This window comes from Aspergillus candidus (genome assembly GCF_002847045.1).
Source record: "Aspergillus candidus strain CBS 102.13 unplaced genomic scaffold BDW47scaffold_3, whole genome shotgun sequence".
NCBI lineage: Eukaryota > Fungi > Ascomycota > Eurotiomycetes > Eurotiales > Aspergillaceae > Aspergillus > Aspergillus candidus.
In genome coordinates this window covers 278,943-305,823 of record NW_020194008.1, presented here as the reverse complement: position 1 = coordinate 305,823, position 26,881 = coordinate 278,943, and the positions used below count along the sequence as shown (strand labels likewise).

General features: G+C 56.3%; 13 protein-coding genes across 13 annotated transcripts; 2 read left to right on the top strand and 11 right to left on the bottom strand.

Annotated features, from left to right (window-relative positions):
- Positions 1–22: 22 nt before the first annotated feature.
- Positions 23–1,273, bottom strand: lysB (homoisocitrate dehydrogenase lysB; the record flags this gene model as incomplete). Its single annotated transcript, XM_024815812.1, has 4 exons — positions 23–866; positions 922–1,091; positions 1,151–1,191; positions 1,246–1,273. The coding sequence occupies 4 exons, from the start codon at positions 1,271–1,273 to the stop codon at positions 23–25; spliced, it is 1,083 nt and encodes a 360-aa protein (XP_024675834.1).
- A 143-nt stretch (positions 1,274–1,416) lies between these two features.
- On the bottom strand, positions 1,417–2,152 carry BDW47DRAFT_122271 (CinA family protein; the record flags this gene model as incomplete). Its single annotated transcript, XM_024815811.1, has 4 exons — positions 1,417–1,573; positions 1,662–1,852; positions 1,907–1,981; positions 2,057–2,152. The coding sequence occupies 4 exons, from the start codon at positions 2,150–2,152 to the stop codon at positions 1,417–1,419; spliced, it is 519 nt and encodes a 172-aa protein (XP_024675833.1).
- Positions 2,153–2,208: 56 nt separating this feature from the next.
- On the bottom strand, positions 2,209–3,788 carry BDW47DRAFT_41845 (MOSC domain protein). The gene is made up of 2 exons (XM_024818982.1): positions 3,642–3,788; positions 2,209–3,581 (listed from the first exon to the last, which is right to left on the bottom strand). The coding sequence occupies exons 1-2, from the start codon at positions 3,687–3,689 to the stop codon at positions 2,349–2,351; spliced, it is 1,281 nt and encodes a 426-aa protein (XP_024675832.1). The 5' UTR covers positions 3,690–3,788; the 3' UTR covers positions 2,209–2,348.
- A 2,407-nt stretch (positions 3,789–6,195) lies between these two features.
- lysF (homoaconitase LysF) lies at positions 6,196–8,891 on the bottom strand. Its single transcript, XM_024820679.1, has 2 exons — positions 8,852–8,891; positions 6,196–8,800 (listed from the first exon to the last, which is right to left on the bottom strand). Exons 1-2 carry the CDS (start codon positions 8,855–8,857, stop codon positions 6,479–6,481), a joined length of 2,328 nt encoding a protein of 775 aa, XP_024675831.1. The 5' UTR covers positions 8,858–8,891; the 3' UTR covers positions 6,196–6,478.
- A 258-nt stretch (positions 8,892–9,149) lies between these two features.
- Positions 9,150–11,152, bottom strand: BDW47DRAFT_98618 (serine hydroxymethyltransferase). Its single transcript, XM_024820678.1, has 5 exons — positions 10,961–11,152; positions 10,836–10,892; positions 10,649–10,742; positions 10,450–10,587; positions 9,150–10,384 (listed from the first exon to the last, which is right to left on the bottom strand). Exons 1-5 carry the CDS (start codon positions 11,108–11,110, stop codon positions 9,243–9,245), a joined length of 1,581 nt encoding a protein of 526 aa, XP_024675830.1. The 5' UTR covers positions 11,111–11,152; the 3' UTR covers positions 9,150–9,242.
- Positions 11,153–11,475: 323 nt separating this feature from the next.
- BDW47DRAFT_98615 (CDC50/LEM3 family protein) lies at positions 11,476–13,801 on the bottom strand. Its single transcript, XM_024820677.1, has 5 exons — positions 13,304–13,801; positions 13,160–13,196; positions 13,002–13,098; positions 12,175–12,919; positions 11,476–12,110 (listed from the first exon to the last, which is right to left on the bottom strand). The coding sequence occupies exons 1-5, from the start codon at positions 13,383–13,385 to the stop codon at positions 11,902–11,904; spliced, it is 1,170 nt and encodes a 389-aa protein (XP_024675829.1). The 5' UTR covers positions 13,386–13,801; the 3' UTR covers positions 11,476–11,901.
- A 192-nt stretch (positions 13,802–13,993) lies between these two features.
- BDW47DRAFT_98613 (uncharacterized protein) lies at positions 13,994–14,912 on the top strand (the record flags this gene model as incomplete). The annotated part of the gene is made up of 2 exons (XM_024820676.1): positions 13,994–14,303; positions 14,417–14,912. Coding segments are annotated over exons 1-2 (611 nt in total), but the record flags the coding sequence as incomplete, so codon positions are not given.
- Positions 14,913–15,052: 140 nt separating this feature from the next.
- Positions 15,053–17,099, bottom strand: mrh4 (ATP-dependent RNA helicase MRH4). The gene has a single exon (XM_024820675.1). It carries the CDS (start codon positions 17,082–17,084, stop codon positions 15,186–15,188), a length of 1,899 nt encoding a protein of 632 aa, XP_024675827.1. The 5' UTR covers positions 17,085–17,099; the 3' UTR covers positions 15,053–15,185.
- Positions 17,100–18,079: 980 nt separating this feature from the next.
- BDW47DRAFT_41798 (transcription factor TFIIIC subunit TFC6) lies at positions 18,080–20,583 on the bottom strand. The gene is made up of 2 exons (XM_024818981.1): positions 19,097–20,583; positions 18,080–19,044 (listed from the first exon to the last, which is right to left on the bottom strand). The coding sequence occupies exons 1-2, from the start codon at positions 20,517–20,519 to the stop codon at positions 18,197–18,199; spliced, it is 2,271 nt and encodes a 756-aa protein (XP_024675826.1). The 5' UTR covers positions 20,520–20,583; the 3' UTR covers positions 18,080–18,196.
- A 242-nt stretch (positions 20,584–20,825) lies between these two features.
- Positions 20,826–22,742, bottom strand: BDW47DRAFT_98607 (rRNA (cytosine-C5-)-methyltransferase RCM1). The gene is made up of 2 exons (XM_024820674.1): positions 22,492–22,742; positions 20,826–22,393 (listed from the first exon to the last, which is right to left on the bottom strand). The coding sequence occupies exons 1-2, from the start codon at positions 22,690–22,692 to the stop codon at positions 20,876–20,878; spliced, it is 1,719 nt and encodes a 572-aa protein (XP_024675825.1). The 5' UTR covers positions 22,693–22,742; the 3' UTR covers positions 20,826–20,875.
- A 200-nt stretch (positions 22,743–22,942) lies between these two features.
- BDW47DRAFT_98606 (triose-phosphate isomerase) lies at positions 22,943–23,902 on the top strand. Its single transcript, XM_024820673.1, has one exon. The coding sequence runs from the start codon at positions 23,044–23,046 to the stop codon at positions 23,878–23,880; it is 837 nt and encodes a 278-aa protein (XP_024675824.1). The 5' UTR covers positions 22,943–23,043; the 3' UTR covers positions 23,881–23,902.
- Positions 23,903–23,918: 16 nt separating this feature from the next.
- BDW47DRAFT_41787 (glutathione synthase) lies at positions 23,919–25,905 on the bottom strand. Its single transcript, XM_024818980.1, has 2 exons — positions 25,393–25,905; positions 23,919–25,328 (listed from the first exon to the last, which is right to left on the bottom strand). Exons 1-2 carry the CDS (start codon positions 25,683–25,685, stop codon positions 24,110–24,112), a joined length of 1,512 nt encoding a protein of 503 aa, XP_024675823.1. The 5' UTR covers positions 25,686–25,905; the 3' UTR covers positions 23,919–24,109.
- Positions 25,906–26,851, bottom strand: BDW47DRAFT_41783 (putative DRAP deaminase). Its single transcript, XM_024818979.1, has one exon. It carries the CDS (start codon positions 26,796–26,798, stop codon positions 26,127–26,129), a length of 672 nt encoding a protein of 223 aa, XP_024675822.1. The 5' UTR covers positions 26,799–26,851; the 3' UTR covers positions 25,906–26,126.
- Positions 26,852–26,881: the final 30 nt, after the last annotated feature.

Here is a 26,881-nt window from a genome sequence, read left to right as displayed (position 1 = left end):
CAGTACAGCAAAGAGAGGGCAATTACAACCGCTTCAGCACATCATCCAGCACCTGCTGAGTGGTAGCCTTACCGCCCATATCAGGCGAGAGGAACTTGGCCTCGTCAAGGTTGCCATCGACAGCGGCGTAGATCTTCGCAGCGGCGGTCTCCTCACCCAGGAACTCCAGCATGAGAGCCACACTGCGCAGGGTGGCAATGGGGTTAGCGATGCCCTTGCCCTCGATGTCCGGGGCGCTGCCGTGGCAGGGCTCGCCGATGGCGAAGCCATCGCCGACGTTAGCGGACGGCACCAGACCCAGACTGCCGACCAGCGCGGCGGCGCCGTCGGACAGGATGTCGCCGTACAGGTTGGGCGCGACGATCACGTCGTAGTACTCGGGCTGGCGGAACAGCTTGTACACCATGGAGTCGACGATCTGCTCCTCGACGGAGACGGAGCTGAAGCGCTCGGCGGCCAGAGCCCGTCGCGAGACCTCGCGGAAGAGCCCGTCCGTCTGGGACAGCACGTTGGACTTGTGCGTGATGGTCACCATGGGGTTGGGGCGGAGAGGGGGGGCGGGGCCGACATCGCGGATCTTCTGGCGGCGGAGGGCGATCTCGCCGGCGATGGTGGCGATGCGGGAGGAGGCGCCCTCGGAGATGCGCTTGATGGCCTCGGCGACTTTGCCGTTGGGGGTCTCGTAGGTCTTTTCCTCCTTGACGTAGAGGTCTTCGGTGTTTTCGCGCACGATGACCAGGTCGATGGGCGTGGTGCCGCTGCTGCCGGTGGTGGTCTTCACGGGGCGCACGTTGGCGTACAGGTCGAGCTTCTTGCGCAGGGCGACGATGGGGGAGGAGTACCCGGCGACTTTGGTGCTGGGGGAGCTGATCTTTGTCAGTATGAGATGTTGATATATATGTACACGGGGAAAGGACGTACCTGACAGCTCCGAAGAGAGCACCATCGCACTCCTTCTTGAGCGTGTCGACCGTCTTGTCGGGGAGGGCCGTGCCGGTGCGGTTGAAGGTGTCGAAGCCGGCGTCCAGGTCGACGAAGCTGAACTTGAGGTTCAGCGAGGCGGGCAGCGACTCGAGGACGCGACGACCGGCCTGCAGATATTAGCGGGTCAAATTCCTTATATGCGGTGGGATGTCGGTCTGGGTCGTACCGGGATGACCTCACGGCCAATGCCGTCACCGGGGATGAGACCTGCACTGCATTAACGATTGAACATATCTATATCAAGGAGATTAGGAGAAATACCAATACGGAGGGTACGAGCAGCAGCCATGATGTCCTGAGCGTTAAGAGTCACAGACTGAAGGTAGGAGGAGGAAAGAGAAGAAAAACATCCGGCATCGGAGATCGATTAGATCCTGGCGGGTGATTATTGTGCCGTTCCGCTACTAGGACCGAGGTCCGCTGTCTATACTGTTACAGACTCGCAACCCTCCCCAGCATCACATCCCGCAACAGCGTCAACCCCACTCTCACAAAAGCAACCATATTCGCCTCGCGATCCGCACTTCCCGTGTTCTCCTCCCGCGTATACGTCCCTTGCGCCGTCGCGACCGCCACAGCCACGTACCCGCTAGACCCCACATCTATCCGTCAGCTTCCCGTTTATCCGTCTATCAGTATAGCGCATGGAGCGCGAAAGGGCAAGGAGATGAACATACGGCGTGCGATTCCGAGTCGTCCCTCCCGTAGGACCCGCAGTGCCGCTCTCGCTCACGGTATAGGTCGAGCCGAGCACGCCGCGGACATGCTCCGCTAGTCCGGCGACGATTTCCGGCGTTGGGCCTTGGTAGCGCTCGATGTGGGCGGGGGTCCAGCCGGCGAAGGCGAGGCGGGATTCGAGGGTGTAGACCTGGCTGTGCTTAGTGTGTGCGGATGGTAGGGAGGGTGTATATTGGAGGCGTACGGTTAGACCGCCTTTGTAGATGGATGAGGCGCCTGGGCTGGAGAGGAGACAGGCGGAGGTGAGTCCTCCTGCGGCCTACATAAGTATACAGATTGATGGTCAGTTGGTGATGGAAGTTATCGCGGGGCAGAGGAGGGGGAGGGGAAGTACCGTTTCTGCGACGGAGACGGTTTCTTTCCGTTCGCGAAGGAGCTCGAAGACTTCTTGGATGAGGGGGCGGAGGGAGGCTGGAGGGAATTCACTCATGATGATGTTGTTATCTTTTGATACTAATACTAGATTGACGAGAGTGATGGATGTCAGAGGAAAGATGAGGGGTTGTTGATTGCTAATCGACGAGTACTGCATGTCTTGGCATGTTCATTCTATGTATGTGCTTCAAAAGACCACTGCTACAGATATATCCCCACACTTGAGCTATAAGTAGTCCGATTCAGTCCATCTACGCTGTGACAGGCTGCCCCATCCCAGGCCAATCTTGTAGCATGTCAGTCCCCATCATACCAGCCGTATAGATCATAGAGAACTCACCGCAAATCTCCCGCTCCGCCGCCCTCCGCAACACCGTCACTGCGTCTCCCCGGCGTATCCGCATGTTCTCCGACCCCCGGTCCAAAAAGGTATACCGTCCAAACACCGGGTTCCACTTCGCGCCCCGGTCCACCCGGCGGTCTCTCATGAGCTTCTTCAGGGCCGTCCCCGTCTCCCCCGTGCCCATCTTCCCCGTGTCGTAGTCGACATTGATGCTCGAGCACCGGATGCAGTTCGCCGTCAGCAGCAGCCGGGCCGGCCCGTCCCCCACCGACAGCTCCGCCCAGTAGTCCTCCTCGAACGGCTTCTCCACCCCGGACACTACGATATTAGGCCGGAACTTGGTCACGTCCATCTGGACATCGCCCTGAAAGCGCCCGGACAGATCATCGACCGATGCCTCCGACACGAGCAGATACGGCGCGACGTCGGCGAAGGTGATCTTCTCCTCCTTGCGCTTGCCCCCGTGCGATGAGACATAGCGACCCAGCAAGCTCGACAGCAGCACGGCGCCCGCCGTCGCCGCCAGTTTGGGCCACGCCGACGCGTCCGCCCACGAAGACCCCGATGGGCCGACTAGGTTCAGCGCGAGAGTCACGCCCGCCAGGACAGCTAGCGACCACGTCGACACCGGCGGCGGCGCCGACTCGCGGTGCGCGGCGCTCTTGCCGGGAGGAAAGCTCCCCAGTACGCGCCGCGAGTGCGGGCCCAGGTACGCTAGCACCACGCGATATCCGAAACACGCGCTGAACCAGTCATTGTACGCGCTACCCATGTTGTATCCTTTGGTTGGACTCGAGTGCATCAAGATGTCCAGCGGCTCCAGCCCTTTGACTTCCGGGGTGAGTGGGATCTCGAGGGTGCTGACGCGCGAGTCGTCATCGTCATCGACGCCGGGTGGGTGATGTCGCACGATGACCTTGCCGTCGCGTTTCCCGTCGGCTGAGGGAAAGACGATGTCGGTGGTGAAGAGGCCCATCTCGGGGAAATGAGGCACGTGCATGTTCTTCAGGGTTTCGACGCCATCGTCTCCCTCGATGACTTTGAGTAGCATAAATCGACGGTCATATTCAAAGCCCGTGGATGTCAGACGCGCATCGGGGACTTCGATCCCGCGAAGGGATTTGATGGGATAGGTGTAGAGCTGGCCAGACGTACCATGGTTAGTAGGATGACTGATTAGTACAATGCGGGGAAGACCGACCTGGTGGATCTGCATCGTGGGGGTTCGGATAGCGATAGGCCTGGTCATAGACCGTAGTCAGTCGAACGACTCACGTACGGGGTGGATATTATATAGAAGGAATGAAGTATGAGGAAGATGCAAAAAAGGAGGTGGAGGAAGAGTCAGATTTCTGAGTCATGAGGATCGTGACATTCCAGATCCAGTGACTTGTCGATCAACACAACATCACTCCACTTCCACAATATCACACTACTAAATTGTCTGTATTTGGAGCTCTTTGCCTATACTTTTTGATATTATTTTGTATTGAATTAATCTCTATTGGAAGGATTGGAATAAATTCATTTCAACAGTTAAGGTCAAGAAACCACGCATGTACATCTACAGGTATAGTAGCGTCTATAAGACACACACACACACACACACACACACACACACACAGAGAGAGAGAGAGAGAGAGAGAAAAACAAATAGAAAGGATTTGAGCACAATCATAATCTAATAAATGAACAAAATAATCAACAATCAGAATTCACCATCTCCCTCGCAGCAGCCATCTCCTCCCCAGAAGGCATATTCACAACCATTAAATACAAAACTCCCTACACCATCTGTCAGCAAACTCACAATCCAGTCACAATCTAGGCTTCTAGCCCGAAAACATAACATACAGTTTGAAGCACCTTCCTCACCCCTGACAGGATCCCTCCCACAGGAACGACGTTCCCTCGATCCTCCCGCCGCGGCAAAAGCCCTAGCGCGCCCGTCTGCCGGTGTCGTCGCTCCTCCAACAGCCGTCGACCACGGCCTCCGCGCCGGATATCATCGTCTGTGATGTGTCCCCCTGTCACGAGGGAGATCAGCGATCCACTGCTGGCGGGGTGACTTGGGTCGGCGTATCGGGATGTGAATGTCGGTGGGGGGGCCTGGGAGAGGGCGTTGTCGGGGTTGTCCATTGCCTGCTCGTAGTTAGAGAATTGGCTATACTTACTGGAGCAGAAGGGGAAGAAACAAAAACGTACAAACGACACCTGTGCCCTCTTGTCGAGATAGTTCGCGATGAAATCCTTGCGTCCTTGCGGTTGGGCATGCGCGAAGTTACCGTCTTCTCTATGGAGCTCGTCCAGCCTCGGAAAGGTCAACGGGGCGCATTCGGGAATTTCGCACGTCTTGCCGTCAGACGGCTTGAACCGCTGCTTGCCTTTCTGCAGGATACCGGCTGCTTCATGACTAGTCACTGCCGTGGACACCGTTGCAGCCATGTCAAGGTGGACCGTGACGGAGGCAGAAGTTGAGTCGGGGTTGTACGTCATGACGAGACAGTATAAGCCTCGAGGGCGAAATACCTGCTCATTGATTTTATCAAAGAACGTATTCGATCTGGATAGACAGTCAACTATACCGTACCGCCACTGCCGCTGCCAGAAAAGAGACGGCCTACTTTCTCCTTCCCTCCACCTCAATCAGCGCCTTGGTAGCCTTCTGAATCGCAACCGCAACCGCCATGCCAATCCCCATCGGAAACGCCATCCCCGCAAAAGCCGCAAAGTTGATCGCGTTCAGCCACGGGCTCGCCGTGCTGGCACGGTTCGCCGTCTCCAGGAAGTCGAGGAACATGGCCTGGCTGATCCCGACGTCTTCCAAGACAGGGGCGTACGCTTTGACGAACCCGCGCTGACGGTTTCCTGGCCGTCTCTGGGGGAGGACCACCGGGCAGGGGAGTTTCACGGTCGATGGGGATGTATGAAAAGGGTAGGCGTGGGTGAACCAGGTGGCTAGCTGGTCGATGTTGGTGGTTGTTGGTGCTGGGTGGGGTTGTGTTGTCGGTAGCAACTCATCCTGCGCTTCGTCGAGCTCCCATTCTTCGTCGGAATGGGGGTCGCCGGTCTGAGTCTGAACATAATTGTCTTCCGATCTCTCAGGCAAGGTCCCCTCTGATCGATCTTTGGCTCTGTACGCTGTTATGCTCTCCGAGGCAAGACCGACACCCGCGGCGAGGCCCTTCACGATCCTCAGACGGGGCATGAGAATACAATTATGAATACCTGTCTGAGTTGCTGTAAGTGCTTGCAGATTGGGCATCTTTAAATGAATCCATGATCGCCGCTTCAGATGAATGGGCCAGTTCATCGGTGGGTCGCGTCAGACGAAGATCATGACGGCTCAGCCACAGCTAAAACGAACGTCATTGACGAAGTGTCCAATAACGAATCTTATAAGTAAAATCTTAGAACTCTCCTAAAAGCAGGGTGCATCAGCTCGGAGCAAGGCATAGTAAGCTTTGAAATTAAGGCTCGCCAGTGGCCTTGCGACACAGATCGACATGCGAGCCTGATTCATGGGAGAAGATATTCTCGATGTAGATCACCAGATCAGAAACAGAAACACAAAGCATTTGCTAGGATACCCGAGAGAAGGAATCCGGGGTGGAGTTGGGAAGATGAAGAAGGGGAAGAGAAAAAGAAGTAGTACATAATGTACTAATCCCAACCCACCCAACCGTCTACGGATTTGAGCATGGAACAGTACTTACTATGCGGAAATAAACAGGATCAAATCTCTAGTCAGACTTTTAATCTATCTATATATACATGAATCATCTAAAGCCGTAGTCTACAAGATGAACAGCCGAATCCCAATCCAGTCAACAATCAATCAACCCCAGCTCGAAATGACAAAGAAACAGTGCAGACAACGGCACGGCGTGGGTATAATCAGGTTTGCGGAGCCCAGCACTGTTCAACATTGACGAGGGGACTCAGTGCGGCTAAGCATTGACAAGGGGACCTCGGTGCGGGATATGAAGCAATGGGCTGAGTACGTATCAGGCAAAGCAGAGCCAAGCAAGCTAAGCACTAAGCATCAATCGCATTCTTCACCCACTTCTCCAACCCGCCCTTGGCAATAATCTCCTGCACATTAGGCGGCAGCTCGCCAACCTTATGCGACCACTTGGGTCCGTTCGGGCCCTCCTGGATCTCGATACGGCTGCGTCGCACGTCCCAGGTGAGAATCCATCCCGTGCGTCGCGTAGCCTGCTGGTCCGCACCGAAGCTCTCGCGCAGCCGGCTGATCAGCCGCGGCACTTCCAGACCCATCAGGGCGTTGTTGATGCTGTTGCGCGAGAAGATGTTGCCGAAGCTGCCGGCCACGACGAGCGGGATGCGCTTCGCCAGGATGGCCGTCGCGGCCTGCTCGCGCGAGCTGCCGCAGCCGAAGTTGAATCCGGTCACCAGGATGTCGCCCTCCTTGGCGATCGAGGAGAATGTCGCGTCGTAGTTGGACATGCATACCTCGGCCATGGTTTCCTCCGGCACGTTGTCCTGGTAGGTGTACTTGCCGGGGTAGATACCGTCGGTGTTGATGTTGTCGGCGTCGCAGAAGACGATCTCGCCTGACACGGACTCAGGGAAGCCCGGGTACACTTGTGTTAAGCCCTCGTCGTTGGCGGCGGCGTCCTCCGCGGCCTCCTCTGCAGGAGCGAACTTCTTCTCCCCGTCGGCGACCAGGTCGTCCATCTGGCCGAGGACCTTCTCCAGGGCTTCTTCCATCGTGAGCATGCGGTCCTCCTCGCGGATGCCGTCACCCTCGCCGCGGACCACACCCGTCCACCCCTCGGGGGTCTGGTACCAGCCCGGACCGCTCAACGTGCCACTCAGCGCGCTGGCGGCGACCACCTCGGGGCTACCCAGGTAGGCCTTGGCGTCGGTGCTGCCCATGCGGCCCTTAAAGTTGCGGTTCGACGCGCTGATGCCGACCTCGCCAGGCTCCAGCAGGCCCGTGCCCAGTCCGATGCAGGGCCCGCAGCCCGCGGGAAGGGGAGTGGCGCCCGCCTCAAGCAGGGTCTGCCAGTCGCCGGCGCCCTCAGCGGCCAGCTGCTCCGGGATGGAGGCGGCCGCGATGTAGAACTGCACGCCGTCCGCGATCTTGGGCACCGTGCCGCCGTTCTTCTCCGCGGCTTCCTTGAACACCTTCGCGGCGGCCGCGATGTCGGACGCGCGCGAGTTGGTGCACGACACCAGGTAGGCCTTGTTGACCTTGATGTTCTGGGCCTCCAGCTCCTTCAGCGGCGTGGCCACCTTCACCGAGTTGGGCCCCGACACGTACGGCGACAGCGTCGAGAGGTCCAGGAAGAGCTCCTTGGCGTACTTGGCACCCTTGTCGGCCGTCAGCGGGTTGCTGAACAGCTGGTCGAGAATCGGGTGGGTGAACCGCTCGGCCGCCAGCGTTTTGAAGGGCCCGTCGGCCAGACCCATGGCGGCTGTGGTGGCCTTGCCCTTCAGCCAGCCCTGGAGGATGCCGTCGATGGGGAACAGGCCGGACAGCGCGCCCCACTCGGTGGTCATGTTGGCGATCGTCAGCCGGTCGTCCACGGGCAGACTGGCCATGGTCTCCTCCGAACCGGTGAACTCAATCGCGTGGTTCAGCACGTCGTCCTTGTCGAACAGGCCGCAGAGCGCCACGATCACGTCCTTGCCCGTGACGCCCGGGGGCAAGAGCCCCGTCAGGGTAACCTTGGCCACCGGCGGGATCTGCCACCACGTCTTACCCGTGGCCCAGATACTGGCGCCGTCGGTCCGCACGATCGGGGTACCCAAGCAGCCGACGCCGCCGTACATGTTGCTGTGGCTGTCCGACGCGACCACCAGGGTGCCCGGCCACGCGAATCCCTCCTCCACCATGATCTGATGTCCGATGCCTCGCCCCGCGGGATAGAACTCCACCCCGTGCTGCTTGGCGAACTCCTCGATCTGACGGTACTTCTGCAGGTTCTTGTCCGATTTGTTCTGGACGTCGTGGTCGAGCGTCATGACGATCTGGTCCGGGTTGTGCAGCTTGGAGGCGCCGATGGACATGAACTTCAGCGCGACGGGCCACGAATTATCGTGCGTCATAACCCGGTGCGGCGAGATGGTGACATAGTCGCCCGACTTAACGAACTTGTCCTGGGCCAGGCCCACGGAGTACCGCTGGACGATCTTTTCGGTCAGGGTCTGCGGGACGGCGCGGGAGGTCTGCAGCGACGAGTACAGGGCGGCGGATGCCGGATCATCCAGCTGCGAGTGGAAGACATCGGAGAAGTACAGGCGCGTCGAGGCAAAGGCACGGCGTTGGAAGTTGCTAGGGACGGGGCCGTGGCGCAAGAACGTCCGGCCACCGGATGGCAATAATCGTGACTAGAGCGGGTTAAAATATGATTGACGGATCCAAGAGAGAATTGAACATACTGTCATTGTGACCAGCCAGCCGGATAGATGGTTGGATAATATGAGGAACTGATGCCAGAGAAGAAAAGAAAGGCGGAGGAGAAAAAACGCGAAGGCGAATAAACGCCCGTCGATTGGCAATCCTGGGGCAGAAATGCCAAGCCCGACGGGCCGTTATCGGAGGTTTCCCATCTGGGTTGATCCTGACTCAGGCACTACTGATGGAAAGTCCCAGTTTGATATAGGTATAGGACATGTTGAAGTCCAATGGATTGTCCTCTACGGTACATGCATACATACATAGTGATTCAAATAAATGAAAAAAAAAAAAAAAAACTTGAAAGGGTCATCAAACAGATATCGTGAACAAAACACCGCCCGAAACATCAAAATCTAAGTAGTGCCGGTCTTTTTACTCGTCCTTCCACGGCAGGCTGAAGGTGCCAACCCAGTCCTCCACCTCCTGTCGCAGGAGCACAATGTCCGAAATTTCCTCACCCTCGCCCAGGTAGTTCAGGAACGCCTTGACGGTGCCCGGGTTCTTCACGCCCTGGGAGGCGGCACTCTCGCGCGCGGCCTTGTCCAGCTTCTGCGTGATGATGACGGCCCGGTCGACAATGTCCGCCACGCGGCGGAAGTCCTCGGGCTGGAAGCCGCGGGTGGTCATGGCCGGGGTGCCCAGACGCAGACCGCCGGGCTTGAGGGCCGACTTGTCTCCGGGCACGGTGTTCTTGTTGCTGGCCACACCGCACAGCTCCAGAACGCGCTCCACGCGGGCGCCGTCAACGCCGCGGTTCTTGAGGTCGACCAGCACCAGGTGGTTGTCGGTGCCGCCGGACACGACGTTGTAGCCGAGGCCGCCGTTGTTGAGCGGGTTGCCGAGGCGGTCAGCCAGGGCCTTGGCGTTGGACAGGACGGTCTCCTGGTAGGCCTTGAACTCGGTCGACTGCGCCTGCTTCAGGGCCACGGCCAGCGCCGTGATGGTGTGGTTGTGGGGCCCGCCCTGGTGGCCGGGGAAGACGGAGGCGTTGATGGGGTTCTCCAGGTCGTACATCTCCGGGTTACCCTTCTTGTCCGTCCGGCGGACACCCTTGCGGAAGAAGATCATGGCACCGCGGGGACCGCGCAGCGACTTGTGGGTCGTGGTGGTCACGACGTCGGAGGAGTTGAAGGGGGAGGGGACCACGCCGGCGGCGACCAGGCCCGAGATGTGCGCCATGTCGCTCATGAGATAGGCGCCGGAGGCGTCGGCGATCTCGCGGAAGCGGGGGTAGTCAATCAGACGGCTGTAGGCCGAGGTACCGGCGATGATGAGCTTGGGGCGGTAGAGCATGGCGTTCTTCTGGAGGGCGTCGTAGTCAATGAGCCCCGTCGACTCATCGAGACGGTAGGGGAAGGTCTCGAAGTACTTGGAGATGAAGGAGATCTTCTTGGTCGGGGTCTGGTAGCCGTGCGACAGATGACCGCCGTGGGGCAGGTCGAGGCCCATGAGACGGTCGTGGGTGTTGAGCAGGGCGGAGATGGCATACAAGTTGGCGGGCGAGCCCGACAGCGCTGGATTTACATTAGTTTGATCCTCCTCCAATCTCATCACCCTCGGTTTTCTCCGATGGACTTACGCTGCACGTTCACGCCCCATTCCTCCGGGGAGAGACGGAAAGTCTCCAAGGCACGCTGTTGGCAGAGACGCTCCGACTCGTCAATGTGCTCGTTTCCACCGTAGTACCGGGCGCCGGGATACCCCTCGGAGTACTTGTCTACAACAATTAGCACTGTTCTAGCGAGACAGACCACAGAGTGGGAAAGGAAGAAGCTCACTCTGCATCACACTCCCCAAGGCATCGAGAACGGCTTGCGATGTGAAGTTCTCCGACGGGATCAGGTTAATGAAGTGCTTCTGACGTTTTTTCTCCTGTCGAGCATCGCAACGTCAGCACACACAAGATCCCACCATTTCCAACTACCGCCGGAGCCATTGAGGGTACATGGGAAGGATATGACCTACCTTCTGGAGAATCTGGTAGATGGTGGGGTCCTCTTCCTGGAGGTGTGCGGAGAGCAGCTACAACGACGTCAGTCAGCCGGGATTCCGATACCATTCCCACCGGGCTTGCCAGGGACGATGCGCACATGTTGTTGTCCATCACTGTTGGAGGATACACTCCGCAATTGCGAAGCAGGTCTGGCGATGGCGGCGGAGACGGGGCGGAGATGCGAGGGGAGAGAGCTTGCGGCCCGCGGGATCAACCGCGCCGCATGTCGACTACAACGACCGAGCATGGTGACTGAATAGACACCTAATAACAATGAAATCGAAGGGGGGGGGGGGGGAGAAGTAGGGGAGAGGAGGAAGTAGAAGTGAGAGGGGTAGAGAAGAAGGAAAGAATCCGGAGACAAGAAGCTAGATAGATAGCAGCACCCACAGGTTCCTTGCTGGATCGGAATCACGGGCTTCTGTGATGTCGGGGAATCAGTTGCCCGCGGAAAGCCACCACGCTAGCCTCAATCGGGTATGGCGTCTCCGACCCTCGGAACTCCGGTTTTTCCACTCCTGGACTTAAAACGCGCGTCATCACGGGATTCCCACCGTCTCTTCTTCTTCTCTTTTTCTTCTCACACAACTAAATCCAAGATGAAGAGATGGCGTTCGTCTGTGTCAGTTCTCGTGGATGGATCGGCTTCGGCTGGTCTACCCCGGGCGATGCTGCAATGTCCCCGCCTATCACCATCCAATTTGGGGCAATTTGATTCTATCGGATTGGAATGGGTTGTGTATGCTTGCCATGACGTGGTTCTGGCCTGAGGCATCGAGAGTGGGCATGTATATGGAGGTTGAGGTTCTTCCATACCTACAGCTATAATATACTGCTCAGGGGACGTGAAGGACTACATGGTTACTCTGGTTTAAATCAACGAGTTCAATCCAATATATCACAACAATCTCCCGACAAATAGAAAAAAAATAATCATCAATCAACAAGAGATGGAAGAAGAAAAGAAGAAAAGAAAAAAAAAATCCAATCCCGTCGTAACTCCCAGTAGATCACCAAAAAATCAACATATATACAACACTATCTGTGTCTGTTCCACGACAGATACTGGTCATCACCCACCTTCCGCGGGCGCAGAACTGCCGTCAGGGTGAACACGACGCCCACCAAGCAACACAGCGCCCCGACCGCCACGTAGGCAATCCCCGCGAATGAGTTCTTGCCGCCCACCACCGTCCGCGTCGTAAGGAGGATCGACTTGGTCCCTTCGTAAGGAATGACGGGAAATCCTACTCATCGTTAGCATAACCTGTCTTGTCTAGCAAACACTGGAAGGGATCAGATCAAACGTACGGTATCCAATCTCCAGCTCATAGGTACCCGGCGTCAGGGCGACGTCGTCATTCCGCAGCGCCAGCTTACTGAAGTTCGGCAGCGCGGCCGTTCGCATCCACACGTGGAACTCCTCCCACTCCTGGAGGTTCGGGATGGGGTGCTCGTCGGTATACACGCCGCCTGGATAGCGCTCGACCCAGTTCCGGGGCGGCACCACCTCCCAGTTCTTGTACTTGGTGGGTTTGAACTGCTCCCGGTCGCTCTTCCAGGCGATGCCCTTGTTCGTCATGGGATACTCGCCCGTGATGTGGCCGGTGCGGTCCACCCGCTGCGGGCTGTCGAAGGTGTCGTTGAACATGGAGTTGGCAATCGCCCCCGCCGGGTAGTACGCCTTGCCCGTCTCGCAGTCCAGGTCCACCGACTTGGCGGGATCGCACTTCAGCGTTCCGCCGTTGATGGTCTTGTTGCTCACCCAATCGCCATTCAACTGCTCGATGTTGAGGGACTTGGTGTATTTGCGGTGGTTCTGGTAGAAGTTGGTCAACTGATAATAGAGGAACACCGGCGGTCCCATGGTATCCGGGATGTCGAATCGCAAGGTGCACTTCTTCGGCGTGGTCGTATTGTCGTGTTGCCAAATGGGCGCGAACGATTGTTTGGCTCCGAAGGACAGGGCGAAATTGTCCTTGGGCATCGGCGAGAAGTCGGGCGCGGCGGGCGCCTGGTGCAGGCAGTCCGTGTAGTTGATCTGAATCTCTTGGACCTGGAGCACAAAGATATAGAGCGTTAGACCGTCATAACATAGACTCATTGACGTCGGTGGACCGCAAGAGGGGATAGCATACCGTATTGCTGCCCCACAACAGAACTCCCCCCAGGGGCGAAAAGAAGATGGCGAGAGAGAAGAAGACGGGGAGCACCGTCTTCGGGGTCAGCATGGGCCTGGACATCGCGATTAGAAGAGATTCCCCCGCAGAGATCCGGCTGTGAGGCTCGGGCTTACTGGAAGGCCTTGAGCCGCTGTTGCGCAAAGTCATTGTCTACCGGTGGCGGGACCTGGTCAGCTTCATGATCACAATCTTTGGGGGGATCGCAGTCGGTCCAAACCGAGCACGCGACCGAAACAATTGCTCAAGAGCATGCGTACACTTTGGCTTCTTGTTTTCGGACTTCTCGTTGCTGTCCTCGGCTCGGTAGCCCGGTTCCTCATACGGGTCGACCTGCGCCATCTTGTGCTGATACCGTGCAGCTGGTCAAGGACGGCTATCTCGGAATCAAGACCAGACGGGGGATAGTGGAATTAATAGCTGTCGAACATAAACCGCCCACGAGCCATAGGACAGATCAGACTGGGCTAGGCGATCAAGAGTAAAAACGAACAGACACGAAAGAAAAAGGCAGAAAGTTCAAGATGACGTGGGGACGCGGCAAGTGAATTAATTGTTCCCAGCCTTAGGCGACCAGTATCGAGCCCGAAACCGCCAAGAAACTATCAGGGGGGGATCAACTGGAGCGGAAAGGATAGACCTTGACTGGTGGATTCGAGATAAAGAATAGATTTCAAAAACACAGTCAGTCAATCAATCAATACAAGGGTGGACGTTGAGAACAGAGAGAAGAGTCAGGACAAAGGGAACAATGATCAATCTGAGACGAGCGTCAGATCCGACCGTTCCATTCATTAATCCATCCCATGCATTCTTATTCATCGCCACCACTCACAATTCAGACAAACTGTGCAAACCAGATAAAGACGGCAAACACGGCACTCCGATTAGATAAGACCGGAAAACGACGTCATCCTCCTGTCTCCTGTATACCAAACCAACAACCACACCACTTTCAAACACCTCATGTCCATCCATTCATCTTGAAGCCATTGAATCAATATGCTTGCTCTTCGATCCCCACAAGTTCTTACGCGTCCCTCCTTGCGGCTCCTCCATTCTGTTCCGCGCATCGCCCTCTCCCCCAAGCCACTCCGCAGTCTGAGCCACGCCGTCTCCCTCTCCCGGACAAACCCTCCACGCACCCACTACCTAGGCTCTCGATCCCGACAAGCTCCCACAGCCCACACTACTAGAACCCTTGCAACAACCGCAAGCGGAAAAAGCCAAGGTGACCTTATCATTGAAGAAATCCAAGAACTGTCCGTCTCCCTCCTCCTGTCCCCTATATGCTCTCAACCACCACCCAAGCAAAATATATATAACCCCAACCAAGAGAGACACATGCAAGAAACTAACCTCAAATCTGGAACAGCTACGAAACCGCCAAAGACGAATTCGAAATCGCAACAGACAGCACCGACAGCGCAACCATCTACGCCGCCTCGGACCGCGAATCTGCCCGCGATGCCCTCAACGACCTCCTGAGTGTCTACGCGCTGTACACGACGCCTACCTCGGAAAGACAGCAGTCGCCGCCTGGAAATACCTCTGAGCAACAGCAGAAGGGAGAGGATGCGGACGAGTCTGGTCGGCTGGTGAGCACGCAGTTTGATCCGGCAGAAGTGGAGCCGGAGGTGCAGCAGGAGGTGAAGAGGCGGGTGGGTCAGCGCATCAGGGAGTTGAAAAATGCGGTGCAGTTGTTGGAGGAGAGGGCTATGAGTGATTGATCGATCATTCCTATTTTCTTTTGTTATTTAATGGAAAATGTCTATTATGGTTGGAAAGAATTGTGGATGAGTAGTATTTGGGGGCGGTCGAACTGTATTAATAAATAGATAAAGTGGAATCTAGTTGATGATATTGAAATTATTCCTTCAATGCTGTGTTCTCTCCCCCTCCCCCTTCATGTAATTGCAAACCATTGCCAATTCATGTTCAATCTTCTACGAGTAGTTAAATCCCTAGATCACAGTCTATCCCGGATATGCAGATCAAAATGGGTTCTGGTCTAGTCTATTATACAATATGATACATATGCATACCCTCGGATACTCGCGATCTATGGGTATTTGTCGTTTTATGCTATCCTCAACGCCACCCACGGTATACAGTCCATTCATTGATTGCCGTTGCCACCCCTCAGATCAGCGCCTGTCCGCGGAACATGCCCTCGCGCACCTCCCGCACCACGTCCTTCCGGTCCTTCTTGCCCACCAGCACGACCGCACGGCCACGCTTGCCCATGCGGCCCAGACGGCCCAAGCGGTGGATGAAATCGATCGTGTTGTGAGGGACGTCGTACAGGATCACCGTCTTGACGGGGAGCGTGTCGATGCCGCGGGAGGCGATGTCGGTCGTCACCAGCACGCGGGTGTTGGGCAGGGTGCGCGATCGGGACGCAGAGTTATCGGATTGCGGGTCTTCGAACGGAATGGCGTCTTCCATGCGCCGCTTCTTCTGGGCCTGCATGATCTCCTTAGCGGTGGGCTGGACGGCCTGTTCGGTGAACTCCGCGAGGATTTCGTCCTGCGACCGGGTGCTGGAATCCCGCGAGAGAGAGCTGGCCTCAATGCCCTTCTGTCGCAAAAATGAAGCGATCTCATCCGCCTCGTCACGTTCGTTGACGAATACCATGATCTTCTTGACCTTGGGGTCCATGTACGAGTCGAAGGGTCCCTTCGGCTCCGTGTCGCCGGCCCGGCCAATCGACCAGATCACGTCCGCACACGCCAACTGGCGGTTTCCGCGGTAGGGGTCCTTCTGAATGTCGACCACACCAAGTTGTACACGGCGGGGAATCGCGTGCAGGTTGGGCGTAGTCAGCCGCTGGATGTCCGGGTACCGTTTGCGCAGCAGGGTATCAAGACTGCGGGGGATGGTCGCCGAGCAAAGAATAAGCTTGCGGAGCGAGGGCGTGACCTTGTCGATGACCTCCGTCGTCGTTGGAAGGAAGGACCGGTCCAAAAGCGAGTCAGCTTCATCGAGCACCAGGTGGCTCACGCGGCTCAGCACGTAAGGCTCCTTTTTGGCGATCGAGGCGAGCAGATGTGGCGTGGTGACCAGGATATCGATGCCGTCCGGATGGAATAGCGTGTTCTTAATCCGACGCGGGGTCAGGTTGGAGGAAATCGCCCCCGAACGATATTTGACGGCGTGACCCAATGCTTTCACTTTGGTCGCGACCTGCGCCACCAATTCCGACGTGGGCACCACGATGACCGCTCGTGGTCTACCGGCATTCGACAGCGCCGGGGGTTCCGGTTCGATATCGAAGATGTTGTTCTTTAATTTCTCTTCCTGTTCCTTCGCCTTTTGTTCCGCCTCACGTTGCTCGGTCTCCTTGTCGGCGGCCTCCTGTCGCTTGACAGCATCGACCAACGGAAGCAGGTAAGCCAGAGTTTTCCCCGACCCCGTCTCCGCCGCCAGAAGATACTGGTCGTAAGAATACTCGCCACTCTCCGCCTTAGGAGTTTTCCTCCATCCCTTGGGCGCATCCATCAAACTCGGAATAGCTAGCCGTTGAATCGGAGTTGGCGTCACGTCCGTCATCCCAGGGAGGGCCTGGGCAAAGATCGAGTGGCGCACGACGGGCAAGAGCGGGAACTGGTCGAAACTCGTGATATCGGCGATTTTGGACTTGACCGCCGCGCGACGGCCGTACGGCATCGGGGCTAAAGTCGTCTGCATCTTCAACGCCTTGTACAACGGACTGTCACTTTTCTCCTTGGGGTCCTCCTTTTCCCCCGAGCGCTTCAAAGCAGCGGATGATCTGGGACGCGGCGGCCCACGTATCCGGGCGTCTGTCTGATTCATGCCCTGGAACGGGCCAGCTCCGCGCCTATCAGACCGCTTTTCTTTCAAGGAGGTTTTCGCGACATTCGAGGATAGGGCCATTCGAGCGGCGGGTTTGCGGCGACCTGTCGCCATGGTGCGGATGGCCTGCCCTGTCGGCGAAGAGGGAAGGATTGTCGTCCGAGTTTGACAGAACAGACATACCGGCGGTCGCAATGGCAGGGACAGCCTACCTATCCGATTCATGATGGAGGTGATGAAGAATTTCTTTAGAAAAAAGAGGATAAACAGAGAGGAAAGATGGAACAAAACCTGCTTGAGAGCGCAAAGAAAACCAGAGCAGAGACGCTCGGACCCGCCACCCACGCTAGCCGGATCGGGCAGCCTATCTAAGGCAGTAAGGCAGCAACATCTTTCGTATTGACTTGACATACTCTAGAATTACCAGATTTACTCGAATCTATCATAGATGGAGGTGGTCGGGGCCTAAGTTACATTGATGTCAAATGCGTGCCCTCAAAATCTATATAGCATGCAACTGATCATGGAGACGGTGGCGAATGTCGAAACATGCCTCAGCGCCCATTGAAACAAGCATAGAATGGGCCTCGAATGGAGTAAAACGTAGAGTATGGGATGTATTTGTTATGTATAAGTCTGTTCCTGGCACTTGAACCATCCGATAAGAAGGTTGCCAGGGTGTCGAGGCTTTCCCAGGCCAAAGCTCTCCTTGAAGTCCTCCCTGGCACACGCCTCGTAGGGTTTCCAGTGATGGATCGAGCGGCTTGCTTAAAGAGGAATCTTTCGTCCAAAGCATGGGCTAGTTTGCACTGTCAAGATAAATACTAGGTGAAGGCGTATCTGGAAAACATAGATGCAAGGGAAGGTCAAGACATCTGTTGTTTGCAACTTAGTGATTGCGAGTTTCCGTATGAAACCTAACGTAAGTGGCGTGGGTATGTCTGTCTCGAACAGAGCTCCATTACCGACCCTGTCTGTTCTATCATAAGCAGAATCGAAGTAGTTGCTGGCTTTGCTGTCGTTCCAAGACACAGGATGTGTTGCCTTGAGCAACCACAGTGAGAACTCGAAAGGTTTCTTTGTCTCAGAGGCCTCAGGAGCCATGATGCACCGGTGATTAGCGCTTGAGTGTAGATAAATACACTATCAAAGCATTAAACTCCGAGCCTGTCCGCTCTTGCGATCACTACCGTTAGTAGAGAACGATAAGTGTATCGGGCGCAACACCATTAGACTAACGCCATGAGCCCGGAAACTTTCAAGGTCCGGCATGCTGTTGCTCTGAGGTGCGCATTGATCAATTAACCAAAGATCCATCTACCCCGTCATATCGCAAGTTAAATGGCTAGATCCTCAACTCTTACCAACCCGCATCCCAGCGCAGCGCTAGCCCATCCCGCGCATGTCTGGTTCGGGTTCCACGACACAGCAGTGACATGGGTTTCCTCGTCGAAGATAGTAATGACCATGACGCCGTTGACCATCTTCCGATCGCCAATCATGTTGCGCAGAAGGCTGACGCTCTCGGCGCGGTATCCGTCATAGAACCGGCTGACGCCTGAGCTGTCTGCCTCTGTCGCGTTGGCCCACTCGTGCGTGAACCACGTCTGCTGCCATTGCTTTTCCTTGCTGTGCAGTAGACGGCGCAGGGGGTTGGTGGCGACGACGGACCCAGACGTGCAGCCGAATAGCAGACTCGGGTGCCAGGTGCTGCTGGGTGCTAGGGCCGATACGGTGCTCGGCAGCCGGGCGACGGCTGAGGTCGTGTAGAAGCGGCGGATGGCGAGGAGGCGAGCGAAATCGTTCTCATCGCTGGAGATGAAAGAGTGCAGGAGTGGGGAGTAGGTGAGGTGGGATGATCCAGCGCGCATGCGGTGCGTTGCTACCATGTCTGTTTGGTAGTCAATGATTGAGGACAGGCGAGTCTCGCCATCCATGGACGTTGTAGATAGTAGATGGGGGCTTGTTGGGTAGGCCGAGGCAACATTGAGGACGTATGTCGAGTGGATAGGCTGGTAGAAGTAGGGTAGAGGGTTTTGTGGGGAGTTTGCTGTTGGGGCAATGCTCCATATGGCGACGAAACCGTTGGCACAGCCGACAGCGATGTCGCTCGGAGATAGCCAAGTCACGCATGTGCAGACGGTCGAAGGTGGTTTCGCTTCGAACACAGGGGCGCGGGCTTTGTCTGTATCGGTGTTAGTGGTGTGATAGGACTGCCGGGAATACAGCGGTCTTACAGAATTCTGTCTTACTAGGGTCACGGCCCAGTTTAACATCAATCACTCGCACAGAGCCATCGCTCCAGACACCAGCCAGAAGCCCAACGTTCTTAAGTGGCTCCTCGTCATCCTCATCTCTTACCTCGCGAGCCATTGGACACCAGGCTATCCGTCGGAGATCCCCCCAGTCTGTGCAGAGGGCCAACCGCAGCCGGGGCTTAAACTTCATATCCAGAGTTTTAGTGAGAGATTCTGACCGTTCAGCCTTAAAAGCCCATAGTTGTAGGGCACATGGGTAGGGAGGTGAGGGGCGGAACGAGGCAGCAGCTTGATCCTTCATAGGATCAGGGTAGCGATCTTTTTGCTCTTTCGAGATTGGAACCACCACAGCGAGATACTGTGTGAGGCCGGCCTGGTTAGGAGCCCACGCCATACATTGCACTTTCTGCCCGAAATTGATCATCCAACCCTGTCGCTTCTTCCGCCGCGGTTGCTTTGGTTCTGCTGCAGAAGAGGATTTGCTACCCTGTTTCTTTTCGCGAGTAGAGGAGTCTTTCAGGCCTATCTCCTCTTCCCAGGCTTCACCAAAGTCGACCACGTCGTGTTGAGCAAGCTCGAAAACCGTCTGCTCATCCGCTGGTCCCATGAGCACAGTATGCTTCTTGTCTTTCACCTGCGGTATATACCCCTGACGAGCTTCGTCCTCCGTGACGCTCTCCAGTCGCTGTCGCTTGCGAAACCGCGCGCCCACATCCGCGCTGTAGTACCAGTCCCAGCCCCTGGTCTTTTCTTTCCGTACAGCATCCGGCTCCGCCCCGCAGGTCGACCCATACGCGTAATCTGGCTGAGACGCTGCACCGTTGAGTGTGGCCCGCGAAGGAAGCGTCGAATCGATACCGCCCGCCCATCGGTCTCTCACGTACACAATCGACAGCAGGTCCTTGCGATCGCTGCCGAATGTCACACGCAAATGGACCGCCTTCCCCACATGCTCCAGCGGATTCCAAGTACCTCGGGTGTGAAGATCGTCCGGTTTTTGCACGAGGGTACCGTCCGGACGGCGTTGCTTGAGAAGTCGTGGCTGCGACTTCAGAGTCCCTTTCTGGACCTTGACGGCCGGCTCGCCCTCTTCGGAGAATGCTACATCTTCATCGTCATGATCTTCGTTGGCGGACCCCGTATCTTCATCGACATAGTCGCCTTCTTCTTCTTCGTCGTCCTCCGCATCGACGTCGTTCTCCGCTTCGAATTCTTCGCCCGATGAATGCTCGGGGACGACCGCCGCCGCTTTCCCCTTGCCCTTCTGTCGCGTAGAATCTGGTTTCTTTCCCTTTCCCCCTTGTTCTTCGTCCGATACAGTGATCCCGGCTAGTTCGAAGGGGTCGTCGGTGTATTTGGCTGTCGCGCCTGAACGGCGGGTGGACCTGCGCGCACGCGACATGACGATTACCGGAGGTTTGCGTTCGGTATGTGTAGATTCCACTGAGCTTAATGCATTTCTGTACACCTTTGAATCAAGGCACGTAGTATGAGAGTCCCATCAGATTCGTATGGTAGAGATGAAATCGCAGCAGATGGTGTGGGGATCGAGAGCTCCATGTATTTCCGCTCGCTGTTTGCCGTGTTTGTCTTGCCCTAGGCCGTTCTGGGATGCTAGCGCGCGGTGGGTTTCCGCTCCGCGTGCGTCAGGAAGCCCTACGCCAGTTGTCTGATCTACTTCATGCTGGTGATGGAAAGGGTGACATGATGGAAAGAATGGCTCGTTGATTATGTCTATGATCTTGGTGGAGAAGACTCTCAATCAGAAAACCCTTCGAATGAATCGCTATCTCCTTCCTCGTCTACGCCATCCGATTCATGACCCGTAACAGGCCAGTCGTCCACACTCCCATCCCGGACGAATCCTGCGACGAAGAACCCGCCCAATCCCTCGTCGTCCCCGGGCCAACAACGTAAGCAGCCCTCTAGGTCCTGATCGGAAAGGTCGATGCTGGGACTCGGCTGGCTGGAGCCGTTGTCCTTTTCAACCGGCTCTGTTCTGATCCCCCGATGCCGCCACTCTCTCAGTCCAGCAGGCTGCTCATCTCGTCTCATAACCCTCCACCCGCGTCGCTTCGCTACGTCAGACGCGAGCACACGAGACACGACGCTCTCGTTCTCGGTCATGTGGATGGAGCACGTGCTGTACGTGATGTGGGTGGCTGCTGGGAATTCGAGCGCATGCTCCACGATCCGAGTCTGCAGATTGGACAGTTTGCTGAGACGCTCGGGGTCAAGATGCGAACTTGCGAGCTCATTCTCGTCGCTGGTGGATAGGGTGATTGTCGAATCTGCGGGGGCGTTGCTCGTATTGTCCGCCTCGTCATCGTGACGGCGCTTGCGCTTTTTGCCCTGATTCCGTGATTTAGATTTGTCGGACGATGTGGTAGTCCCGGGAAGGACGAGCTTCGGAACGTCGTCGCGACCAATGATCCCACTGCCTGAACAACTCGGATCGAGCAGTAACCGCGTGACATCAGCAAATCGGGAGTCATCAGGATCCAGTGCGAGGAAATCCTGGCCTGCGAGAACCGTCACTGTGGAATTGGCATGAGCCGCGGAGACCATTTTCTGCAGGGTCTTCGCCCGAGCTGGTGAAGCGTCGATGGAAAAGATGCGATTTGCGGCAGACTGCCTGGCTAACAACGACGCCATGTGAGTTGTCTTGTTGCCCGGCGCTGCGCACCCATCGATCATGTTTCCCTGCCAAGATCCGTCATCGCCTAGCAATAGATAGGCCGGAAAGCAAGACGCCTTGTCTTGAAGGATGATCTCGCCGTTCTTGTACGCCTGGGAGGAGGTGAAGTCCATCCCGGGTGCAATGGCGAGAAGATCAGGGATGTGTGGATCCAAGCGAAGTCTCCGCCGCCGTTTGTCACCTATCCCTGGGCCTCTTCCTTGATCCTGTGCGCTATCATTGTCGTCTTCTACGAGCTGCGACAGTGCCTCGACCCGCTGATACCCCGCAAACGTCGTCGCCAACTGTTGTTCCACGGTGGACTGAATGTTGTTGACCCGTACCCAGCGCGGATAGATCGCTGCAGCTGCAGCCGCAGCCTGCGGGCCAAGAGAGGCGATCTTCTCTTTCCGGACCGTATCCTTCAGGGTCTCGACCGAGGCGCATCCACGCCTCACGCGGGCCTTGGTGAACTCCGCCCTCAGCCTTGCCTTGTGTCTCTCCACGGCCTGTCGAAGGGCATGGTTCGCTGGGGCCGCGATTCCCTTCTTCGCTATTAGGTGATCGTGAACCAGGAGTAGTGCAAGCAACGGAGTTAACTAATTGTCCACTTGGTCAGTCAGCGATAACCACCTCGAGGGCCGGCCCGACAGTGCTCCGGCTGGGTCTCCGCGAGACCAACGTGGAGAATATCTACCTTTGGTTCTAATTTCAGAATCCCGGCATTCTCGATAACCTCCTTGAGGAGAATATCCCACTTTGACGCCTCAATGACCAGCGCATAGATCTGCGCTGGGGATGCCTTTATATTGCGCGCGTTGTAGATGCGCGATTTGAAAGAACCGCCGGTGGAGGCAGACGCGGTCAAGACCGAGACAGCATCGTAGTAGAGAGACATACTAATCGGGCTATAAGGACATGGTAAACCAAGATTGCAATGTATCTGGGATGAATCGCAAGGTTGTCTGTAAGGACAAAAAAAGTGAAAAAAAAAAAAAAAAACGAACATTCAAAGGCGGTGAGAAGTGCGGTCAGCCTGTAAACAAACCACACAAACAAACCCCCGCAATCCAGGCCGCAATCTTATCTGCCCCCGCACTCCGCTTTTGGTCGAGTTTGTATGAGTTGTTTGACCGCTTCATCTTCTTCTTCTACAGATCCATCCAGATTCCTGTCTTGAGTGATTCCTTCAATTCCAATTCAGCAAACAGAAAGAGTACACAAGGCCTAAACAGAGCCGACCACCAAAATGACCTCCATCACCTACCCCGTCCTCCCCAAAAACCTCTTGATCATCTCTCTCAAGATGTACTTCAACCCCACCCGCACCATCGAATACCTACAGGGGCTGCTCGCCCCACAAAACGACATCGTGCGGCCCGCAAACCGCACCAAGCTCCTCCTAGCTCTCATCCCCGACTTCCTAACCATCTACCCCTGCAACGAGATCATCCAGAAATACAACGCCTCCCAGCCCCAAGACCCCTCCCAGCCCCCGCCCTTCCTGCTCGGCGCCCAGGACTGCTTCTGGGAACCCCAGGGCGCCTACACGGGCGAGGTCTCCCCGCAGGCTCTCCGCGCCATGGGCGTCTCCATCGTCGAGTTGGGCCATGCTGAGCGTCGTGCTATCTTCGGCGAGACGGACGAGCAGGCGGCGAAGAAGGCTGCCGCGGCGTGCGCACAGGGCATGGTGCCGCTTGTATGCATTGGGGAGGTGACGGCTCCTGGGGCGGTCGCATCTGCGGCTGTGGGGTTGGCGGTGGAGGAGTGTGCGGTGCAGGTGAGGGCTGTGCTGCGTGCGATCCCGGATGACGCTCCTGTCATTTTTGCCTACGAACCTGTTTGGGCTATCGGTCAGCCGAAGCCGGCTGGTGTGGATCATATTGCTGCTGTTGTGGAGGGGATTCAGGCAGTGGTGGGGCAGCGTAAAGGGGATGTGCGGATCTTGTACGGTGGTAGTGCGGGCCCTGGGTTGTGGGGTCCGGGCGGCTTGGGTAAGGCTGTTGATGGGATGTTCTTGGGTCGGTTTGCTCATGAGGTGGAGGGCGTGCGGAAGGTGGTGCGGGAGGTTGAAGAGACGCTTTAAGCTTGGGAGACTTCGTATATAGATAGTGGTTTGCATAGTATTTGAGAGCGATAAAAGGACGCGAGTTTTATTGATTGACTGGAATATGACAGTTTATGATTGTCTTAAAAGCATTACATCGACAAAGCAATCGATCGATCTGGGATCTGACAGTAGTCTATGCCGTATCTATCTGCGGACGGGCATGTCGTCCTACACAAAAAAGCAGTATACCGATCTATCAATATGCTCAAAACAGTATAATGCCGTCTAGACTAGAAAACCCAGTCGCAACGCCCCCCTCATTGACATCCTTAGCTTTGGTCCGCAGCAGCCACCCGCCCTCCTCGTTGTGCAGAATCCGACCTCGAGTCTTCTGGTCCCACAGGATCGTCCCGTAGATGCCCAGCTCGGAGATCACGTTGCCGCTCAAGACTTCGCCGTCGCTGCGGAGCGCCACGTTCTTGGCGTCCGGGGGCGTGATCAGCTCCATCAGAATCCACCGTTTCCACTCGCTCTCGGGAATGGATCGCAGGAAGTCGGGAATATCGGTCTTGTAGATGTTGTTTCCGCCACCTTCCCGCTGGGGCTTGAGGACGTGGTTTGCGGCGGTGGCCGGGTTCAGGGCGAGCTCTCGGCCCCGTCCGTTCAGGTCGTACTGCGGTGCGAATGTATCTCGGAGGCTTTCAATCACTGCGGCATCGGTCTCGGAGAGGAACGATTTGAGATGGTCGGGCTCGGTGCTTGCCAGAACCTGTTGGACGATCTTGCAGCCAGCGAGCTGGTTCAGCACAGTGGGGCATTTGATCGCTGCGGAGCGCTCCAGGTGGGTTCGGGCTTCCCAATCGCGTTCGGAGACGTAGTCTGTGGGAGCGTAGAAACACCGCAGATACACCGTGGACACCTCATACGGTGCATCCTTTGCATATGGCGGCGTGTAAACAAGAGGGCGGGCGGGGTTAGAAGCGGGGATTGACGTGTGTTCCAAGATCTCAGACCGCAGCAGACGGAATACGGGGATCTCGTGGACCCGTTCAAGTTGCTCGGATACGGCCAGCTGGTCGAAGATATTCCGTTCGCCGTCTTGAATGACAAATAAGATACATTTTGGCAGAGCCGGTGTTGACTTGGACGGCCCGTAAGCAGTGTGTCCCGCCGCTAGCCCAGCAGCCAGGGTTTGCACCGCCGTATTGGCGGGAGGTTTATTCGAATCCAGAAGAGGGTGAGATGGATAGCCCGGAGAGTTCAGGAGTTCAGTATGGAGCGCTGCCACGCGAGTTGACAAGCCCCCAAATGACGAGGAGATGGTGTTGAATTCAATCTGTTTCAAGGATAGGCCGGACGGGCCCGTGTGAGGCATATAGTCGGACCGATAGAGGCCCAGCGAGAGGGTCTGCGCATATCCTTCCTTGTCTACCGCCTGGTGTACCTTCCACAGGCGGGAGACAAAGTCGTCCACCTCTATCAAGCTGTCGATCACAGATATCTCAGTCCGCCGTTTCTCGGGGGGAAAGGGACATCCTGTTTACTTACTCTGCCATGATCTTGCTCAACCATTCCACGTCGCAAGTGATTTCCGCATACAGTTTGTTGTAAAGGGTCTGGAGTCCCTGCGCCTGCTCAAAACACGACCGGGGAAAGGGACTGGGGAACACCGTAACAGGGGCATTGGTCGCCAGGACTCCATTCGGATCCACGTCCTTGGGGATATGACCCGGGCGAATCATCAACCCATTCTGGGCGGACCAATCCTTGATCTTTTGCACGAGGAAGTCCTGTTGCGCAGAGTCCAGTGAAGGAGGATAATCTGTATAAGCCGACCCCATGATTTGTAGCGAATATTATATAATTATTAAGTAGCAGTGACGAGAAAGAATGCGCGATCTCGAAAAGCGGAAATAACGCGAGGATGGCGGGGCTGCTTTATCAGCACGATAAGCTAGCCTGTTTGTTTCCTTTGTGCTGTTTGCATCGATCGTAGCCTCAGGCCGCATCCCAGCGCGACGACATCGATGCGATGGATGTCTTGGGATCTTCTGGGATTGTTTGATGATTGATTCTGTTTCTGGATAAGATGCGAAATAAGGTGTTCAACCATTGGGTATCTGCATATACATTGTCGCGCGACTCAGTTAGTACCTCAATTGTGTGACCCCACCAAGCCAACCCCTCTATAGACAACAACCATACTCGCAAAGATATCGAGATAAAGAAAGGTGAAGATAGTGAAAATAACACAAATATGATCGAAAGGGAAGCAAGAAAAATCATCCCAATAGATCCACCTCCACCATCCGCTTCTTCGGATTCCTCGGCACCCGCCGCTGTCTCTCCCGCTCGTCCTCACTAACATCATCCAGCCTCGTCTCGACCTTATCCAACGCAGCCCGGACTTCCTCCTCGCTATGCTCGTGCCCCGCCGTCGCAACAGACAAAATATCTTTCTCGAGACCCTGCACCACCCGCCACTGGATCCCCGCATCCGTCAACCGCCGACAAGACTCGGACGCCCCCACAAACGTCTCCGGCTCCTTCACCCCAAAATATACCTTTTCGATCCCCCGGCGATCCCCCCGTCGCGTGTCGACGATACGCTGCACGCAGGGCTGGTTTCCGGATAGTCGCTTCCCACACGGCTCCATCGTCACGTACATCACGAGCTGCCGGCTAGCCTCAGAGGGTAGGACCTCCGCGACGCGCTCGTCGGGTACGCCCTGCGCCGCGGCGTACTTGGAGAGACAGCATTGCTCGGCGTGGGTGTTGCCTTCCAGCTCCATAGTGTAGCCTGTTGAAAGGACGCGGTCATCTTCGTAGTATAGGTCGTCTTGGGCTTTGCGCGATACGAGGATGGCACCGACGCGGAAGTTGGTGGGGCGTGGAGGGGATTGCTCGGCTAGGGCGAGGCACGATTGGAGGTATTTGTGGTGGGGGGAGGCCATTTCGAAGAAAAAGGAGGTTGAGTAGTCGAATATTTTGTCTTGCAAGTTGTAGAGTTGTGGAGGTAAGTAGGTGTTTATTTCGT

Bases quoted from the DNA above. Each gene is read 5' to 3' on its own strand.
- BDW47DRAFT_41845 (XM_024818982.1), bottom strand. From the start codon at position 3,689: ATGACCAGGCCTATCGCTATCCGAACCCCCACGATGCAGATCCACCAG. The intron at 3,582-3,641 runs GTCGGTCTTCCC...ACGTCTGGCCAG, and splicing joins CCACGATGCAGATCCACCAG to CTCTACACCTATCCCATCAA.
- BDW47DRAFT_98618 (XM_024820678.1), bottom strand. From the start codon at position 11,110: ATGCTCGGTCGTTGTAGTCGACATGCGGCGCGGTTGATCCCGCGGGCC. The intron at 10,893-10,960 runs GTGCGCATCGTC...ACGTCGTTGTAG, and splicing joins ACAGTGATGGACAACAACAT to CTGCTCTCCGCACACCTCCA. The intron at 10,743-10,835 runs GTAGGTCATATC...GATGCTCGACAG, and splicing joins TCTACCAGATTCTCCAGAAG to GAGAAAAAACGTCAGAAGCA.
- BDW47DRAFT_98615 (XM_024820677.1), bottom strand. From the start codon at position 13,385: ATGGCGCAGGTCGACCCGTATGAGGAACCGGGCTACCGAGCCGAGGAC. The intron at 13,099-13,159 runs GTAAGCCCGAGC...CGCGATGTCCAG, and splicing joins CAGCGGCTCAAGGCCTTCCA to GCCCATGCTGACCCCGAAGA. The intron at 12,111-12,174 runs GTACGTTTGATC...AACGATGAGTAG, and splicing joins TGAGCTGGAGATTGGATACC to GATTTCCCGTCATTCCTTAC.
- mrh4 (XM_024820675.1), bottom strand. From the start codon at position 17,084: ATGAATCGGATAGGTAGGCTGTCCCTGCCATTGCGACCGCCGGTATGT.
- BDW47DRAFT_41798 (XM_024818981.1), bottom strand. From the start codon at position 20,519: ATGTCGCGTGCGCGCAGGTCCACCCGCCGTTCAGGCGCGACAGCCAAA. The intron at 19,045-19,096 runs GTAAGACCGCTG...ACACCGATACAG, and splicing joins CCCTAGTAAGACAGAATTCT to ACAAAGCCCGCGCCCCTGTG.
- BDW47DRAFT_98607 (XM_024820674.1), bottom strand. From the start codon at position 22,692: ATGTCTCTCTACTACGATGCTGTCTCGGTCTTGACCGCGTCTGCCTCC. The intron at 22,394-22,491 runs GTAGATATTCTC...GTGGACAATTAG, and splicing joins TTCTGAAATTAGAACCAAAG to TTAACTCCGTTGCTTGCACT.
- BDW47DRAFT_98606 (XM_024820673.1), top strand. From the start codon at position 23,044: ATGACCTCCATCACCTACCCCGTCCTCCCCAAAAACCTCTTGATCATC.
- BDW47DRAFT_41787 (XM_024818980.1), bottom strand. From the start codon at position 25,685: ATGGGGTCGGCTTATACAGATTATCCTCCTTCACTGGACTCTGCGCAA. The intron at 25,329-25,392 runs GTAAGTAAACAG...TGTGATCGACAG, and splicing joins TTGAGCAAGATCATGGCAGA to CTTGATAGAGGTGGACGACT.
- BDW47DRAFT_41783 (XM_024818979.1), bottom strand. From the start codon at position 26,798: ATGGCCTCCCCCCACCACAAATACCTCCAATCGTGCCTCGCCCTAGCC.